The sequence below is a fragment of the Azolla caroliniana genome, unplaced genomic scaffold (assembly GCF_043228905.1).
Source record: "Azolla caroliniana isolate FFs.n. ecotype wild unplaced genomic scaffold, voAzoCaro1.0.p SCAF_2, whole genome shotgun sequence".
Taxonomy (NCBI): Eukaryota; Viridiplantae; Streptophyta; class Polypodiopsida; order Salviniales; family Salviniaceae; genus Azolla; species Azolla caroliniana.
Window position 1 is genome coordinate 15,496,700 of NW_028230437.1, and position 19,479 is coordinate 15,516,178.

The window sequence follows — 19,479 nt, forward strand, 5'->3', positions numbered from 1 at the left end:
CAACAACTACCTTTGTAATATGTATCTATAAAACAATCATAGATTCTTTGGCCACCAACACAATATCTACACCTCTCTTCACCTATTCATTATATTTTTCTCTTTCAGCAATTAATTATCTTGGCCCCAAAAGATGCATTAAAGACTAAAAGCCATAAATTTAATTGCACAAGGAGAGCGTAACCAAATATAATAATAATGAAGATAACACAATATAACAGACTTGGTACATCACTCAATGAATGATCACAATATATGTATCCTTCATGTCCCAATAACATTATATCACCAATCAATTAAGTTTAACTTTTCGGTGACCAGTAGAATTTGAATAGACCATTTGTGACTGCTAACTACACATTTCAACCCATTGACTTCATTATTGTGAAGAGGAAACTGTTGAAATGAATGCTTGTCTAAATACATGTGAATTCGGTTACGGTATTAGTTTCCTGATTAGTGAATCAAGAGAATGGTTTATTCACCTGATTATGTCACAAGATTTACTTTCCTCGGTTATCATGAATTTCTGAATAAAAAAAGAGTACTGCGCCATGCAATAATTGAAGGCCTGGATGAGACTGCCCTTAGGTAGCAAGATGAGCCCCATGAACAATGTAGCATACAAACAAAAGAATAGATTCTCTAGCTATAAACCTAGCCACGCACCTGAACTATGTCAATGAACTCCGACTTTGGAGGCGTATTGGACTAATTTGGAAGATCAAGCTCGAGGAGTATTTCATCAAATTTATGAAACTACTAAATAATACCAAATAATGTGTACTTACTGATAACATTTGGATTACAAATGGTAGTAAGTACTCGAATTTTAGCCCTACGGCATGGCATGATTTAACTTGTCCAAAAAAGAATGAGAATGAATAATTACACCTCATTAGAGCCACTGAACAAAATACATACAGGCTTGTCGCAAGACCATAAACATTGTAGATCACATCATCAACACAATGTTTGAAGGTAGAGGTGTACCTTATAAATCATCTATAAATCTAAACTCTCTGGGTTGACTTCAGAGGAGTATTTCAAGATAAGCTCTTTCCGGTATTCAACCTGCAAATATATATCATACATTTTACCAGTAAATACTCATAATAAACATCCAAAACATATTAAAAAATAATATCATATTCGACCTCCTCTCCAAGCAATTTTGAAAAGATTAAATTGGCTTCCGCTGCATCATCAATGGTCAATTGCTTCAAGAGTCTTTTGGTAGGATCCATCGTTGTCTCCCACAGCTGAGATGGCATCATTTCACCCAGACCTGTAATAATTTTTGACAACTTAATATAAAGAAGAGCTACTTAGACGATATGCATGCTTTATATAGCATTTACCTTTAAACCTTTGGATGGTAAACGATGCATTTGCAGGGAAACCCTTTGTGAGCATCTGTAAGTCATCTTCATTGTAACAATAATGTACTTGTTTTCCTCTCTCTACCTATGAAATTCAAGACATAATTAGACACAAGTCTCGCACAAGAAATCAATTGTACATCCTCATGACCTTTTGCATTTGCTTTCAAACAATACCTTGTAAAGTGGGGGAACACCAACATAAATGTAACTACCCTCAAACAGGGCCCTCTGCAATTATGAATCAATTCATATGAGCTAATTAACTCTGATCAGAAGCTAACACAACTTAACCAATGTCATTGATAGGATAGGTAAATAGGAAGGTGTTGAGAGAGCCATCAGAAACCGAGATTGACTCTCTATCCTTACCTGATACCTGAAGAAAAAAGTTAAAAGAAGTGTCCGAATATGAGCACCATCAACATCTGCATCCGTAAGAACAATTATTTTGTGATACCGAAGTCCATTCTTGTTGAAATCTTCACCCTTGTACAAAAGAAACAATGTAGCTCAGTGCAATAATTATGACAAAATAAGAATGTATGTAGCTTAGTATGAGAAACTACAGCACACTCACTTTCATTCCAAGTCCCAGCCCAGTGATTAGACTCTGGATTTCTGTATTTTTGTACAATGAAGCTTCGTCTTTACGCTCAACATTAAGTATCTTTCCCCTTAATGGAAGCACAGCCTAAAAAACAATCATTACAAAATATTTCTATACATTGTATATGAGGTCATTGCATTTTCCCTCTCTTTACTCTTTACATCGATAAGGTAAAATTCATATTGATCCTATATTATACAAATGGCATTCTGCTAGTGAGGCAGATTCATATTTCAAAAGGAAAAATGTGCTTTAAGAAAACATTCCCATTGAGTAATGCATTAAAGTTCAATTCAGCACAAAAAGGTTCTTTAAAAACGTGACAAATATCAAGAGTATAACATCTCAGTATGTGTTTAGTATAACTTTCTCTTTATGAGGTCATGAGAAAAAGCTCACTCCACGAGATTACATCTTAACGTGTTTCCGCATCTATAAGAACAACAAACCAACGTAAATATAGCTAAACATAGAATACTAAAGAATCTAGATATCTAAGAACTTAAGATTTTGAACTTAGACTGAAGCTTTTGTCTTCAAGAAATCTTCAAGACAAAGTGACCTCCAAAACAAGGGAAGTACCTTCGGTGCTGGGCAATCATGCAAGACCATGGTCCAGACGATCATGGCCTACGTGAATGACACATAACTATTGCTTCATGTATTGTAAACCCATTCAAGCATTTTTATCAAGAACCCTCCGTTTGCATAGTCCTTGATAGTGTGAGGACTGATGGAGTTGAAAAAGTTGTAATTGCTCTCTGTTGATAACTTGTTATAGCTGTAGTATTGTCCTTCAAAAACTTTCGTCTATGTCTTTTCAGTTCTAGCAAGAAGTGTCCCAAGCACTGTTGGTCTTTGTATTCCATGACCTTGAGTAGCAGGCAAAGACTTATTTGAAGAGGCAATGGTATCTCCCTCTTATTTCATAAAGCACACCACAATGTCAAACTGAGTATTCTTCCAATTCCAGCCCCTTGATGGCACAGTTGGCATATCCAACCTTCCATAGGTTGTGAACACAATGATGCGTTATGACATAAGAAGGCATCATAATAAATTCATCTTATGACATGTGTAGTGATTTGTTGTTGACCATCCTCCTACCAAGAGATGAGCCATGTTGTGGGGCTGACCCATGTTCTTCCATTATCCAATTTAACAATATCAGCTCAGGTCACTCATTATTTTCCACTTCAGCCATGTTAAGGTGTGAACCATCCAAACTATTGGAATATGGCGGTGTGTTTATCTTATACCATGCTTGCAGCTACCTTGGGACATCATTTGTGACGAATACATATCTTGAGCTTGTCACTTTAGGCCAACTTCCACTACAACTCCTCCATACATGGTCTTGCTTGTGTCAAACAAAATTGTTGGTTGATTCAAATTAGTGAATCTTACAATGTCATTGTGTAATAGTAAATATAGTGATTCTCTAAGGATTGTAAACTTTGAGTAGGAAAGTGGAAAGTGGAAAGTGGAAATTTGCAGCATATAGCTCACTACAATCCCCTTTTCGTAATTGTATCCACATAAAATGTGCATCTACATCCTTGTTCACAACACACACTCTAGCATGGAGCTCTTCTTTGTATGACACCATTCCACTAGTGCTTCCTAGCATGCGTGGATAAGGACACATACAGACTTCCATCTATATCCCTATACATCCCGGTGTTTTACGGCCAATGTGTTGATGGGTTCTTTGCATGCAAATCCAATATCTATCCTTAGTGAGCCTATCCAATTCCAGATAGTCATGTTTAAGGCCTAATAGGGCATATATTCTGTCTGTTCTCTATAACGACCTTCCCGTTTCTATAGGCAACATGTTTTTCAACCTTTCTTTTCACTTGAATCTTTTCTTTGCAAGTGAGATCACCATATACATATTTTTTGTCACCCTTGAGTGCCCCATCTTGGATCGGAAAACTTTTCATTGTCTGTATCCATGAACCAAACGATTATAGCCATACAGCCAAGACTCATATCTACCCACCATCTACATTGGAGCAATTGAAATCTTCAATTGCAGATCCTTATTCCAATGTTTCCAACATCTTTTATGGGCTTCCTTTTTCAAACAATGCAACTCCAACAACTCATACATGCAATGCACGAGCTTCCAATGTGGTTTCTTCTTTTAATGTTACATTCATCACGTCTAACTTATTTGTGGGTGCTTTGATTGCATCAATCAAAGGAGAATTTACCTTTACTTCAATCTAAGCATGTTCAGCACCCATGTTTGCATTTACTTCTATACATTCTCTCTTTCTATAGGGATGCACTTTTCGACTACCTCTCAAACTTTATTTAGAATTACATTAATGGCTTAGTTCATTGATATTAGTTTGACCTTACTTGATGATATTTCAGATTTTAAGTAATTTGATCAGACAAAAAAAAATCTTTAACATCTAAATACAATGGTCATACAATGTTTACAATGTGATTTCCTAAGTTCACTCTTCAAAACTTCATTAAAAAAATATGTTTTTCTATCTCTAGTTGCATTCCTGTTTTAAGGCCATTTCTATATTATGTCTCATGAGATTAATATCATCCCATCCCTAACTAGTTGCCAAAAAAAAATCATCTTTTTCCTCTTCTTTGTCTGATGAGATTTGCATTTTGGGTATCTTGTTCATCCTTGAAGTACTACCTGGAGTGCCCCCCTCCATTTCCTTCCTTAATATCTTCGTGGTATCGTCCACGTATTTGTTCCATCTTCATGAGTATCTAGACCTCCACTTCATGAGTTGTTCATTCAGACAGTAGGTAGGGATTAACGAAGATTCGTGCAGAGATTAAGGTAGAAGTGCAGCAAAGATTCAGAGGGATTAATAAAAGGATTCAGCAGACATTGACGGGGAGGGGAGTAAGAGGATAAATGCAAAGATTCAGCAAATATGAAAACAAAATCAACAAACATTAATACAGTTATTAATACAGTGTAATAAGATAAAAAGAGACTAAAGATAATAAAAAAAGATTCTAAAGTTAAAACATATTGTAATTTTTGTCTTTATAGCCAAGTAATAACCAATCATGATTTTCTTGTTGTCGCTAGGCATCATGGGGACTTCACTCCAGAGGATTGGCACAATGGTATGTTCTGTCAGTCTAGTAGGGAAACCTTCACACAACTCTATTAAAGATGTGTGCTAGCAATGGGTCCAAGATGTCTCGGGCATAGATAAAGTGCTCACCTGCCAATCCATCATAATCCTAGGCCTTCTCAAATTGTAACTGATCAAAGGCATTTCTTATATTTTGGAGTTCGTGTGGTTGTATTGTTGTCCTTCAGTAACTTTTCCCTATGTCTCTTGCATTTTAGCGAGAAAATTTCCCAAGCAATGTTTGTCCTCGTATTTTATTACCTTGTGTAATGATTCAAAGACTTGTTTAAAAACGCAATGGTATATCTCTCTTATTTCATAAAAAACGCTACAATGACAAACATAGTGTTCTTCTGATTCAACTCCCTGATGACACAATTGGCAAGTTTTTCCTTCTAGAGGTATTTGTGCATATCTGCCTACCTCAATCTCTAGGTGACGTGAAGTAGTTCACATCTGCTCTATCACATTGCCCAATGCATAGGATATACAATGGCCTGATGATGAATCCATCCTATGATGTTTGTAAAAAGTATGCTTATAGTGGGTCATCTTCCTACCAAGTGATATTTTGGGGCTGATCCATGTTATCTTGTTTCCCAAGTTAATATCAATTCGGATCACTCTATTTTTTTCCACTTTGGTCATGTTTGGATGGCGGCAATCGAAGCTATATTGAAACCTGGTGCATTTACACTTATGTCATGTGGATCAACCATGTCACTAATTGGAATAACGACTTGATGATTATAGGGTCTGTTCACATCTCTACCCAGATTATATCATGGGGCACTGATGCTTTGCTCCTTATCATGCGAGCAATCATTGAGACTAAACATCCCTATTATCTTTCCAGTTAAAACCTTTCAAGAACATTAAGGGCTGCATATCCACGAAAAGTTGGGCACAAGCAATTTCATGTAAGGGGAACCCTGTAAATGTTACTCCGAGGTATGCATAGGAGCATGTGTAGGCCACCTTTTCCTCTGCCAAGAAGAATTCTCGTTCTAATCTTGTTGCCCATGCTTGAGTGGTGTTAAATACCATCACTTTAGTTTTATCCATGTTTCATACAAAATACTTTCAAGGCATTTCAATGTCTTTCTGGTCCCTCCGGAGATTCAGAAATCAGCACAATATCATCAGCATTAGTAATATTTGTATAGCTATACCTGCTAGGCCTACTCCCAAACCCCTGAATCTTTCTATGTAATGTGATACCTCATCTATATAGAGAGCGAAGAGAGTGGGTGATAGTTGGCATCCTTGTCTTACTCAAATTTGCTAACCACAACAGCTGTCAAACCATTGGGAGACCATACTTTTCCTGACACGGATTCATATAATGCATAGATTCCCCATTGCATATCTATAGGGACACAGAGGGCTTGGGCTTTTAACTGTTGCATAAGCTGAGCTCTATCCATCTAGTAGGGAAACCTTCATATAGCTCTATTAAAGGTGAGTGCTAGCAATAGGAGCAAGATGTCACTGGCATAGATAAAGTGCTTACCTACCAATCCATGATGATCCTACCAATGCATAGATTCCCCATTGCATATCTATAGGGACACAGAGGACTTGGGCTTTTAACTGTTGCATAAGCTGAGCTCTATCCATCTAGTAGGGAAACCTTCATATAGCTCTATTAAAGGTGAGTGCTAGCAATAGGAGCAAGATGTCACTGGCATAGATAAAGTGCTTACCTACCAATCCATGATGATCCTACCAATGCATAGATTCCCCATTGCATATCTATAGGGACACAGAGGACTTGGGCTTTTAACTGTTGCATAAGCTGAGCTCTATCCATCTAGTAGGGAAACCTTCATATAGCTCTATTAAAGGTGAGTGCTAGCAATAGGAGCAAGATGTCACTGGCATAGATAAAGTGCTTACCTACCAATCCATGATGATCCTACCAATGCATAGATTCCCCATTGCATATCTATAGGGACACAGAGGGCTTGGGCTTTTAACTGTTGCATAAGCTGAGCTCTATCCATCTAGTAGGGAAACCTTCATATAGCTCTATTAAAGGTGAGTGCTAGCAATAGGAGCAAGATGTCACTGGCATAGATAAAGTGCTTACCTACCAATCCATGATGATCCTACCAATGCATAGATTCCCCATTGCATATCTATAGGGACACAGAGGGCTTGGGCTTTTAACTGTTGCATAAGCTGAGCTCTATCCATCTAGTAGGGAAACCTTCATATAGCTCTATTAAAGGTGAGTGCTAGCAATAGGAGCAAGATGTCACTGGCATAGATAAAGTGCTTACCTACCAATCCATGATGATCCTAGGCCTTCCCAAAATCAATGGCAGAGAGAGAGAGAGAGAGAGATCAATACAATTCAAAACATAGAATATAAGCTCTTACAAATATTACAAGAGAAGGCAAAGATGAGGAACAAATATTGAAGGTAGAAATGACCTGAAAATGTCGATCTCTTGCTTGCTTTGCACTTCCACCTGCAGAATCTCCCTCAACAATAAAAATTTCTACAATAAAATACAATCGTTAATAGAAGAGAGATGTTTTCAGTAATTTGCATATGTGATACAACTGAAGATTGATTGACTATAAACCTGCATCTCTTGGATTATTGCAACTACAATCAGCTAGCTTCCCTGGAAGCATTGAAGACTTCAGCACACTTTTCCTTCTCACAAGTTCTCTAGCATTCTTAGCTGCCAAAGCTGCCTGAACATGGCAAGAGTACAAGTGATCTATTCTTGATATTGATAGGAAACGAAACTATTGAGGTTATTATGGAGTCCTCTTACTAAAATAAACATGGAATTAAGGGAAAATCAATTGCATCACAAGAAAAGGTTTGAAACAAGAATGCACTAATAGTTATGATAGTACCTTCAAAGCTTGGATTGATTTAGACAAGATTGCTTCCAGCTCTGCTGGATGGCATTCCAAATATTCCGTGAGAGTTTCCTGTAAGGACTGTTCGACCACTTTTCTCACTTCTGGATTACCTAACCTGGTCTGCAGATAACAAAATAAAAATCATTCGTAACACAAATAATCATTACTTCAAAATGCCTGAGGCCAATTAGTGCATCTTTATATTGAGTACATCTTTATACAACCATGAAAATGATCCAGTTATCAGTAGTAATACATTATATAAGCATGCATGTCCACAAATTCATGGTTTATTAAACAGCAGAAATTTTCATAGGAACATTAAATCATGATCTTATTAAAATAAATACGTTGTTTGTGTACAGCCTTCCACCAAGCCTTATTAAAAAAGGTTACACTTATCGAGCTGATGGTGAATGTGTGGGCATCTTTCTAGAAATATTAAGAAAATTACAAGGGAGACCTCATGTTTATATCAAACATTGAGAAAAAAGGTAAAAGAAAACCAGATTGGTAGACTAAAGGACATGTCGAAATCAAAGTGAACAAAATGAGGTCGCATCCTGCATGTTCAATAAAACAAACTTGGCTCTTTCCACAATCAATCAGTTTATGGTTAGGTTTGGTTTTGCTTCAATAGTTTTGTGAAGTTTTTACTTCACCCAGCATTCTTTTTCTTTTGAATAGAAGGTACACATCCTTAAGAGAAATTCATAATCAAATGGATTAGCGCACTGCTCAGCTGCGTTGATTAATGAAAATTTACATGTAATACCTTTATAAAACTAACTTTTGTGTACATAAAATAGATATTCTTCTATTATTTTATTCTATGTGTAGCCATAAAGAGAGAAACCTAACTAACAAAGAGAAATGAAAGAAAGCTAAATTGTCATCCATTCGTGGCCAAAATCAGCATATGAGATAAACAATGATTACAAATATGGGCAAATTCGTGTTATCCATAGCAAAAATAAAACTCTAGGTTTCCTAAAGCTCCATGATCATGATGTTGATCATGTGGTGGAGTGATTTTGGAGATGATTTTGGAGCGCATAACCATAATGTATAGTGACTAAACATATATGGCCCATGTTGCCTTATATCTTGATACTCTCATTGGCATTCCTTTGCTTGCGCTTTGGTCACTCCTCAACACATTGTTAGTGGAGGTGTGGAGCTATTTGCAAAAACCAGACATGTGCAACTTTTGCTGCATCTCACAAGCTAATACGTGCGATCTTTATTGTCATAAGCATTTCTCTACTTGCTCTGTGGTGATTCTGTAACACGCTATCAGTGGAAGTGTGGATTTATGGAAAAATCAGTTATGTGAAATTGTCATAGCATCCCCAAATGCTAATATGAGGGTTGATTCCATATACGTTTGAAGCACATGCAAGTTTTGGCCAAAGTTTCATGGGTCAGCCTTCTCCATCACTTGTTGAATGGTGGAATCCATGTAGCAGATTGCATACTTCTCTCTGATGTTCTTGTAAGTTGGGTTCCTTCCTTTTGCTCTTTCCTTTTTTCATTTACAAGATCTTTCGGCTCTAGGTATGTGATGGAGAGATATAGAAAAAGATAGAGAAGAGAAGAGGAGGAAGAAAGATATATTAACGTCTTTTAAGAGGCCAAAACGGCCTATAAGACTAAATAAGAGATTACATCTTGAGTGTTTTCTCGTCTTCGAGAACAAATCAAAATAAAATAAATATTACACAGTAAATATAAAAGTAAATAAGATGAAAAGAGAAGAAACGAGGGAATGTGGTTTTTGGTCTCTAGCATAGGTCGATCCAGAATGGAAATGTCTTCAAAGCGAGGGAAGCACCTACGATGGCGGGAGATAATGGGTCTGTCGATGACAAGGGTGTCGGGGTCGTGGTCCATGGGGCCGGGGCCTCGTGCACGGCAAATTGCTATTGCCCGATCATTTGTAACCCCTTTGTTATGTCCTGCTCTGGGACCCATTTGTGTATCCCGTGATGGACTTGTAGCATTAGTACGAGTGATGGGGCTAAAGAAAGTTGTGATTGTTCTTTGTGGATGAGCTTGTGTGGTTGTATTCTTCAACAACTTTTCCCGATGTCTCTTGAGCTCTAGCAAGAAAAGTCCTAGGCATCGTTGGTCCTCACATTCCATTACCTTGCGTAGTGGGCCAAAGCGTTGTTTAAAGAGGCAATGGTATCTCCCTCTGCTTTCATAAAAGACACAACAATGACAAACATAGTGTTCCTCAGATTCCACTCCTTGACGACACAATTGGCAAATTCTCTTCTAGAGGTAGTCGTGTATATCTGCCTACCTCAATTTGTAGCTGATGTGATGAAGTTCGTAGCTGGCCTATCACATACGCAACGCATAGGATAGATGTATGTCCATATAAGGTGGCTTGATAACGAATCCATCCTCCGATGTATGTAAAAAGTGTGTCTTACAGTGGGCCATCTTTGTACCAAGTGGAATTTTGGGGCTGATCCATGTTATCTTGTTTTCTAAGTTAATAATATCAATTCGGATCACTTTGTTCTTTTCCACTTTGGTCATATTTAGATGGGAACAGTCCAAGCTATATTGGAACGGGGGTAGTGCATTTATACTCATGCCATATGACTCGAACCATTGCTGCATTTCAAAATACCAACAATGAGTGTCTCCATTTTCAGCCAGTTGTCTTGATGACATAAGTGCAAACCTTGGGTACCTTCGTTTAGGGAGCTCCCAAAGACGTTGGATAAATGTCACTGATCGGAACAATGCCTCGATTATTATAGGTGTTGCTCCCATCTCTGCCTGGATTATATCGTGGGGCACCGATACTTTGCTCCTTATCATGCGAGCAATCATTGACACTAAAGGTCTCTCTAAATCTTTCCAATGATTTGCCTTGTTAAGACTCGGTCCACATGTTTCTACTCCATAGAGAAGAGTTGGTGTGACAAGTGTATCAAATAACCATAACTTAGTTTGTGGCTCTTGGAACTGCAAATGTGCACATTTTCTCTCGAGAGCACCAAGGGCTGCATATCCACAAGAAAGTCGGGCACACGCTGCCTCCTGTAAGGAGAACCTAGGTCTTGTAAATGTTACTCCTAGGTATGTGTAGGAGCGTGTGTATTCCACCTTTTCCTCTCCCAAGAAGAATTCTGGTTCTGATCTTGTTACCCATGCTTGAGTGGTGTTAAACACCATCACTTTAGTTTTGTCCATGTTGATTGACAAACCTTTGTCCTTACAAAATAGTTTTCCCCATTGCATATATGTAGGAACACCAAGGGCTTCTAGCTACTGCATAAGCCGGGCACGTGGCACAGTGTCAAAGGCTTTTCGGAAATCCACAAAGCAGCAATAAATCCTCTTATTGTGGGCTCTGCCCTGCTCAATAAGAGCCCGGAGGGTGAATATGCGATCCAAAGTTGTGAACCCCTTCCAAAAGTCTGCCTGTCCAACTGAACAGCAGCCATTTTGCTCTACCCATATACTTAATTCTGATTCTAGAATTGACCCATATAGTTTAGCCAAGTAATGGCCAATCATGATTGTCCTATAGTTGCTTGGCATCATGGGGTCTCCACTCTTGAGGATTGGCACAATGGTATGCTGAGTCAATCTTTTAGGGAAACCTTCACACATGGCTTTATTAAATATATGTGCTAGCAATGGGAGCAAGGTGTCACGGGCATATTGCTTTTCGAGCACTATATGGCATGTAGACATCCATGTACTGTAGTCTTTGTATGAATCTATCTTCTAAAGAAGTTCATGAAATGATCTTTGCAGTAGAACATCTCTGGGATGACGCTCCCTTGGTGTGATCCAAGTCTTTTAGGGTATACCCAATTGTACTAGGAATGCTAACTTGCATTGATTCATATTATAAGAAAAACCATTTACTAATTTACAACAATTACTTATACATCAACAAACCTTGGTTTGGCCCTCGAATTCAGGATTTGGAACTTTAACTGAAACTATACAAGTCAGTCCTTCTCGAGCATGCTCTCCACTAAGATTTTCATCCTTTTCCTGTATACAAAATTATCAAGTCTTATTGGCAAATATTCTATCTATCTTGCAAAAATATACATACATTTGGACTAGGTAGAAGCATCAAATGATGATCTAAACCAAAACCTTTTCGCATATGGCAATAGACATTTCCCAATTTCTAACTATATTTTCAAGATTATGGAGAAATTAGAAACACGGCAAAACAGCTACAAGTACCTTGATAGCTTTGGTTCTCCTTCCCAACACATTCAGAGTCCGCGTTATTGCAGCTTTTGCTCCATCTAGATGGGTGCCGCCATCATTTGTCCGAATGCTATTTGCATATCCAAGAAGCGTATCGGTATATGCATCAGCACACCTAGACAACGTTTCCAAACATGTGAAAGAGTAGAACTCTGAGATTGAGAAACAGCTGAAACTACACCCTCATTTTTTTATCCTCTTATGAACATTCTTTGTATTAGAACCATCTTAGTGAAGTATTATCATTACATCACTTCCATTCTAGAATAACATTGGGGAGATGGAACTTGTTTAAATAAATAATTCCATGCTTGCCAATTTGCATGAGAATTTCCAATAGTACAGAATGGGATAATAGTGGTTAAAATAGTTAAAGAGTTGTATTTACCATTGCAAAACCACGTCAACTTTGATATTATCTCTTTCTCTACTGAATGCAATAGCTTCATTCAATGGTTTCTGTTAATAAACCAATTCACCATCACAATTTAGTAAACTAGACATACCATAACACATTCAAACATCATTATTTTAAATTGACGATTGTAATTGAATCACAAACATTATTAATCCTAGGTGAATTGTGAAAATATCAAAATCATCTGAGTAAATGAAATATTGATAAACGTTTTTTGACTACATATGGCATTACGTGAATATCAATAGAATGCAGTAACAAGCTGAATAAAACAGTTCAGTTCAGGTGTTTTTGTGGCTCAAAAAGACTTGAATGTACTTTTCAGGTAATGACCTCACAGCAAACAAGAAGCATAACCTAAACACAAGATATTATGGAGTATGGCCTAAACACAAGAACATTATGGAGTATGGCCTACAAATTTGGAGATCCTAGGCAAACTAACTTGAGAGGCAATCAACAACAAAAAGCACATGCAATTTTTAAGAATTAATTCATAATCTTGCCTTGTCTTTGTTCAACCAGGTAACATATTCGACCAGACCCCCTCCAAAGTGATATTGATTCTTCTTGACTTTGTCTGGATTGTCATCCTCCTGATTTAAATTGATAGTTACCTGCAAAAGATTGATGGCAGTATTTTGTAATTTACCAGCCAAGGACAACAGTGTAGCAAACTTCTAATTATGCACAAGTGGAAATATTTGATCTTCTATAAGGCAGAGTTTCCATCATTTTGTATGTTTTTGCTTTTGCTTTTTCTGTTTGACTTTCAACGATCTACAAAATTATAGAGCATGTGTTATGACTGAAATGCTAAATGCAGCTTTTAAAGACAGCTATACACGTTTTCTTACAATTGTTTTTCTTTACATGCCTTTACTTGGACAGTTCTATATATGATTGTTCTTTTGACAGTTTTAACAATTCTTCCTCCATAGAAAACATGTTCATCAATTATCAAGATTGAAAATTTCAAGCAACTCAAGTTTTGAAGATTGAGATTGAGTTCACATTCACATTCCTGTTCATGTTCATGTTCACAATTGTGATAAAATATAATATAGTTCAAGCATGATCAAAGGCATTTAACTTTTAAGATCTTGCTCATCATATTAAAATAATATGGAATTATATGAGTCAATATTACATAGCATACATCATATTAAAATAATATGGAAGTATATAAGTCTATATTACGTAGCATAATAGCTCTGTACAAATAAATAAAAATGCCGTCCATACATTTTCCCTTAGCCCTACATCTTCCTTAATATTAGAGAGGGCTTCATTACATTCTTCTCTATCTCTTCATTATATTGGAGGAGATTATTATTATTCTTGTTAATTCCAACTCAATCTAAATAGTTGTTCACAAGATTCTAATTACAATTACAAAAGAGACTTTTGATTAAATAACCCTGAGTTTAAAATTCAGCAATTAAACACACTTTGATTTATAATTAAGGATTTAAATATTAAAAGTTATACCTCAGGGTTCAGGAATGCTAACTCCCTTACTCGACCAGCTATTACTTGATAGTCAAATGCTGTTGTTGACACGAATACTGCAAAATGCAATGCAAAGAATAAGGCAAAACAATGTGGCCCTGATTATGACATTTGAGATATTATTTGCCCAACCAACATCTTTATATTCAATCTTAAGAAAGAAACTCAAACCTTCTTTGTCTGGCCAAAACTTGACACGGGTGCCAGTTCGAGAAATTTCTTTATCTTGAAGATTCCTTTGGATAAGTTCAGTCATAGGCTTGCCTCTACTATAAACCTGGAAATGCTCTATGCCATTCCTCCATACTGTGACTTCCAGCCTCTACATCATAAAATAGTGTTTCATTTCCATAAAAGAAAGGGCAAAAGTGAAGTCCTTTTCAATTTAAAAAACAATCCTACAATTGATGCATAAGATATAGCGTAGCAACATAAGAGGAAACACCAACTAACCTCAGAGAGGGCATTGACAACTGAGACACCTACGCCGTGTAGCCCACCTGAGACACTATATCCACTGCTTTCACCCCCAAACTTGCCTCCAGCATGAAGAACCTAGAAATGTTTTCACAGACAAATTCCAAAAAAGGACTAAACAATATTTTTGTGTATGGCTTTCAACAAGAGTAATGCAGCGATTGAAACAACTTGGAACTTTAAAAATTAGACCACATCACAGAACCTTGATTTGAATTTTAAAATCTTCATCTCTAAAAGCAAAGAAATAAAATGTTATACCCCAGCAGTGCAAAGAGGAAACTTGATCAAAAAGATAGAATGTTTTGAGTTCCTTTCACTATTGCATTCACAGAGAAACTTCATATCTGGAGTTTCTAGGAAGTCATTTCACAACTAAGGGATTAAATTTGTCATAAAATTATTGGCATCTTCACATCCCCCCCAAAACTAGATTGACAATGACTTTCAGAATATGCTGCAACTTAGCTGAAAGAAACCTTTGAGTACCAAGGTGGTTATGACCTTGGTAGTTCCAACTATCATCTACTCTTGGTAATTTGGTACAGCTAGCAAAATGAATAGTTATCAAATGACAATGCCCGCATGAACTAAGGAGCATGTCGACAAGATCACTATTGGCACTCAGCACATCAATGTATAGAGCAAAGAAAATAACAATGATAGAGACCAACTCTATAACAAAAAGAGGGATGCATATCACATGATTTTCCAACGCCATCAACAGCCTCAAAAATCCAAACTTTGCAATTTTTCTGGCAGCCAATCAAGTGACCTTATTCTTGGCAAAATATGATTGGTCACAAGACAGACGCTAAAGTCCGAGATCTTGCAAATGCCTACAAAAATGGAAAAGCAAAAACGGTGGATTCACCATTTCACAAAAAAAGAGGAACAATCATCCTAAACCTTGCATTATGACAATCTAATGCACACCAAAAGTGTGATGAAGAATTAAGTGGCTGTTTAGCAATTAGAAAACAGAGACTATGTACATAGACTAGACGTTTCAGATTTTTTTCTCTCTAAAGAAGAAAGATATAATAATGTCTTTGAAGAGGTCAAAATGGTCTATAAGATCAAAAAGAGATTACCTCTGAAAATGTTGTCGCTTCTTTGAGAACAGCAAGCCAAAATAAATGTAACTATGCAAAAACGTAAATAGAAATAGAAATAGACTAAGGACAAAACTGAAGAATCTCGTCATCTATACATGTAAGACTTGCAAATCAGATACATGGAAACTTTTGTCTTCGAAAGATCTCTTGCATAGGTATACAGAGAGAGGAAATTGGACAACATTAACGTGTGAAAATCTAGAATCATCAGCGTTGGAACGAATTTAACTTTTGAATTCCTTGCCGCTAAAGACTTCATAAACATGTGGATCTTAGATACATGAAATTAAGAAAACTGGGATGGTAATAGACAAAGAAGAGCCTAGTTTGTGGAATTAAATACCAGCATTGATAAACACATATATGTGGACCACAAATTGACCTGCTGCATTTAATAAAGAATCTGGAAACTAGAAATATTTCATCACTTTGAGAACTTGATGGAACACAAATCTGAAAATCTAATGCTTTCATTATTGGCAACCAAGCTTAAACTTTAGTGAGGGATGTAATGGACAGAGACTAAGATATCATAAAAGAAAATAAAATGAGATGACTTCAGCAATGAAGCATAAAATATTTACAAGATGAAGCTCACACCGTAAGAACAGTCTCAAGTGCTGATTTCTTGGTTCTGGGATGTATATCAGTAGGTATCTGATCAAACAAAACAAAAAATGAAGATTTTTATTACGAACTGAACAAGGAAGACTTATGACATTACTTTTTAAAAGAGAATTCATGGTAGAATATGAGATACTGACCCCCCTTCCATCATCTGTTATGCAAACTGAACCATCAGGATACAGTACAACATCTACTTGTGTGGAAAAGCCAGCTTGGACTTCATCTATGGCATTGTCCAAGACCTCGTAGACCTAAAAAAAGTTATACAAAGTGAATGCATATTAGTTGCACGTTACACAGGAGAAGTTTAAAATATTCACATGACTAATACAATCCTCATAAAGGAAGAAGTTATAATATTCACATGGTTAAAGCACAATCTATACATGGTTAAGACTTTAATCACAAACTTTGTGAAGGACAAACCTATTCACATGGTTAAAGCACAATCCTTACGTGGTTAAAATCATAATACTTGTAATTAACATGGTTATAACATACATATTCACTTGTAAAGACGACATACCAGATGGTGAAGACCTCTAGGCCCTGTGCTCCCAATGTACATACCAGGCCTCTTTCGAACAGGTTCTAGCCCTTCCAGAACCTTAATGAAAAGCAAAACTCCTTCAAAAAATCAATCCAAGAAAATGAAGAAGAACAAGAAAGAAATGTGATCCTTCCAGGACAGTAAAGAAATATGTACTGGCGTCTACCAAAGGCCAAACTGACCAGTGAAACCAGAAAAAGCTTTTGTAAATCTGTTTGCAATTGATGTAGTCTCAACATAACAAGACGTGTGGTAAAAAATGTATAGACGCATTTGAAACTAAAAATTGAAAAGTTTACACTCAGAACATCTCGCATTACATGTAATAAAGCAAATGATAGAAAATTACATGGAAAACGCCTTCAGAAATAGTGTGTGAAAAGAAAATAAGAAATAAAAGCAGTCCTTTCAAAACCTTAAAAAATACATAATGGTGTTCATAAGATCAAGGAAAGAGCATACTAAGTACCTGAATTTGATCTGCATCATAAGCACTTGCAGCAGCATCGGTCGAAGGTGCTTCTAAGGTTAAGCTAGCAGTAACAAACGACCTGATAAGGGAAGTCGACTGTCGTCCTACTTCCAAAGTGGTTGCTTTAAAGTAACTTCTGTAAAGGAGTGAAGCTTTAGTAAAAAGCTCTCCAACTTAATGTTTACATTGCCTTGAAAACCAATTACAACAAAAAAGAAGAAAATGAGCAAAGCAAAGCTTTAGAAAAAACTTCTCTGAGTTGTTTAAATTTACTTTGAAATTATAATATTACAAAAGAATTGATGGAGCTAATTATGGAAAACCATCACTGAGTTATATTCTTTACCTTTGAGATAAAAGCATTTAAAACGTGGATTAAACTTTGAAAAGCAGGTACGATTTACAGTTTATAACCTCTGAGTATATAGTGCAAGCTAAGCTAAAGAAAAAACTACTCTGAATTAAGGTTTAAATTATCTTGAAACACATTAGGGCAGATAAAAGAATGAGTTAACAGTAGAAGTAGAAAACGTTTCTCTGAGTTAGCATTTATAATCATGAGATTAGAAAATATCAAAAGAACCTCACAAGATAAGCTTCAGTTTCTCCAAGTCAACGTTTGACTTCAAAGGGTATGCCAAAAGGATATGAGGAGCTAAACTAAAATGTCGAAAATACTCCTCTAGGTTCATGTTTGAAGTATATTTAGAGGATTTAGAACATGTCAAAGTATGCGAGGAGCTGAGTTTCAGAAAAACATTTCTATGAGTTTGCATTTAACTTGAATAAACATATAAAAAGTTGAGCTAAGATTTAGTAAAACTTCTCTGGCTTTAATGTTTATAACCTTGAAATAACATATAAAAACGTGAACTAACCACTATCTCCCGTCACTATTCCAACCCTTTGCATTTGGGTCTATTAACTCGGAAGGACTTCAGCAAGATGATTCAATAAGAAGAAAAAGCAGCGTTTCTTTTCTCTGAGATGAAACGTTTATTGCCTTGAAAAATGAATACTCAAGGAACAAGAAGAAGAATTTCCTTTTCTCTGAGTTATGGTTTGATAAACCTAGAAATATGCAGACACGAACAAGGGAAAAGGAGAAGACTGCTTATTTTCTTTCTGAATTACAGTTTCAGTACCTTGAAAGATGAAGACGTGAGCAAGGAAATGATCGAACTGGAGAAGCATTAGTTCTGTGGATTAAGAGAGAGATATTCAATGTTCTTTTAAAACGGGAGAAGCGGTGTAAGGTATGAGAAGAAGACCGGCAACAGGAAGACGCCATAGCCACAGCAGAGATGGCCATGGCCAAAAAGAAGGGGAGAAATGGTGGTGTGTTTGTTTGTTCTTCTTCGTCAGGGAATATGTATGGTGATTTTAAAATGCTTGCGCCTATGTATGTACATATGTGCTTATTATTAAAGGCTTTTTGCTATTTCCAGAAATGCCCTTCCCTCTCGATAAATGCAAGTTCAGTTCAGACGCCGTTTATTATCTTATCTATCTATCTAGTCGTCGAGTTGTGATTATTGTTCGTTTTTGTTTTTGTTATGAAGGGAATTATGGAAGGAACCCCAAAAGAGAGAAATAAAATGAGGGGGGGAGGTGGAATGATCGAATGATTATATAAATTGCTCATTCGGAGGTGTTTGCTAAATTAAACGATTAGAACTCGTGCACACTTTAGGGATATAAATAAACAAAAGCATTGAGGGGGAGGTTTTTGATCCCATTTACGTTTTAGCTATGAAATATAATTTTACATAACCTTTGATCTCGGGAAATCACAAAGATACCAATGTATGAAATCAAATGCAATTAATGATGTACAGTAGACATTCGGTTAAGTGTGTGCCCACTTAAATGTGCCATTCTATTAAGTGCGCTTTGTATAGAAGTCAAAATAGAGATCATAAAAATTTCATTGTTTCATGATGAAATTACATAAAACCAAATTGAAACTATATTCTAAACATTCAAAAAACAACAAAATGATCAACATTCAATAAAATTGATGTTGTGAACCACAAAATGAA

General features: G+C 36.5%; 1 protein-coding gene across 2 annotated transcripts; it reads right to left on the minus strand.

Annotated features, from left to right (window-relative positions):
* Positions 1 to 740: 740 nt before the first annotated feature.
* Positions 741 to 18,780, minus strand: LOC147867414 (DNA gyrase subunit B, chloroplastic/mitochondrial-like). 2 transcript variants are annotated; one of them, XM_087315194.1, is made up of 21 exons: positions 18,583 to 18,780; positions 17,435 to 17,570; positions 16,942 to 17,022; positions 16,553 to 16,666; positions 16,389 to 16,445; positions 14,647 to 14,748; positions 14,365 to 14,515; positions 14,173 to 14,249; positions 13,188 to 13,298; positions 12,652 to 12,722; positions 12,237 to 12,378; positions 11,937 to 12,035; positions 7,998 to 8,126; positions 7,715 to 7,829; positions 7,560 to 7,627; positions 1,963 to 2,076; positions 1,755 to 1,871; positions 1,560 to 1,613; positions 1,362 to 1,467; positions 1,158 to 1,288; positions 741 to 1,074 (listed from the first exon to the last, which is right to left on the minus strand). In XM_087315194.1, the coding sequence occupies exons 1-21, from the start codon at positions 18,747 to 18,749 to the stop codon at positions 1,006 to 1,008; spliced, it is 2,211 nt and encodes a 736-aa protein (XP_087171320.1). In that variant the 5' UTR covers positions 18,750 to 18,780; the 3' UTR covers positions 741 to 1,005. The 2 variants fall into 2 exon arrangements, with proteins under 2 accessions (XP_087171320.1, XP_087171319.1); XM_087315193.1 differs by having other exon boundaries at positions 17,435 to 17,573.
* Between the last annotated feature and the right edge of the window lie 699 nt (positions 18,781 to 19,479).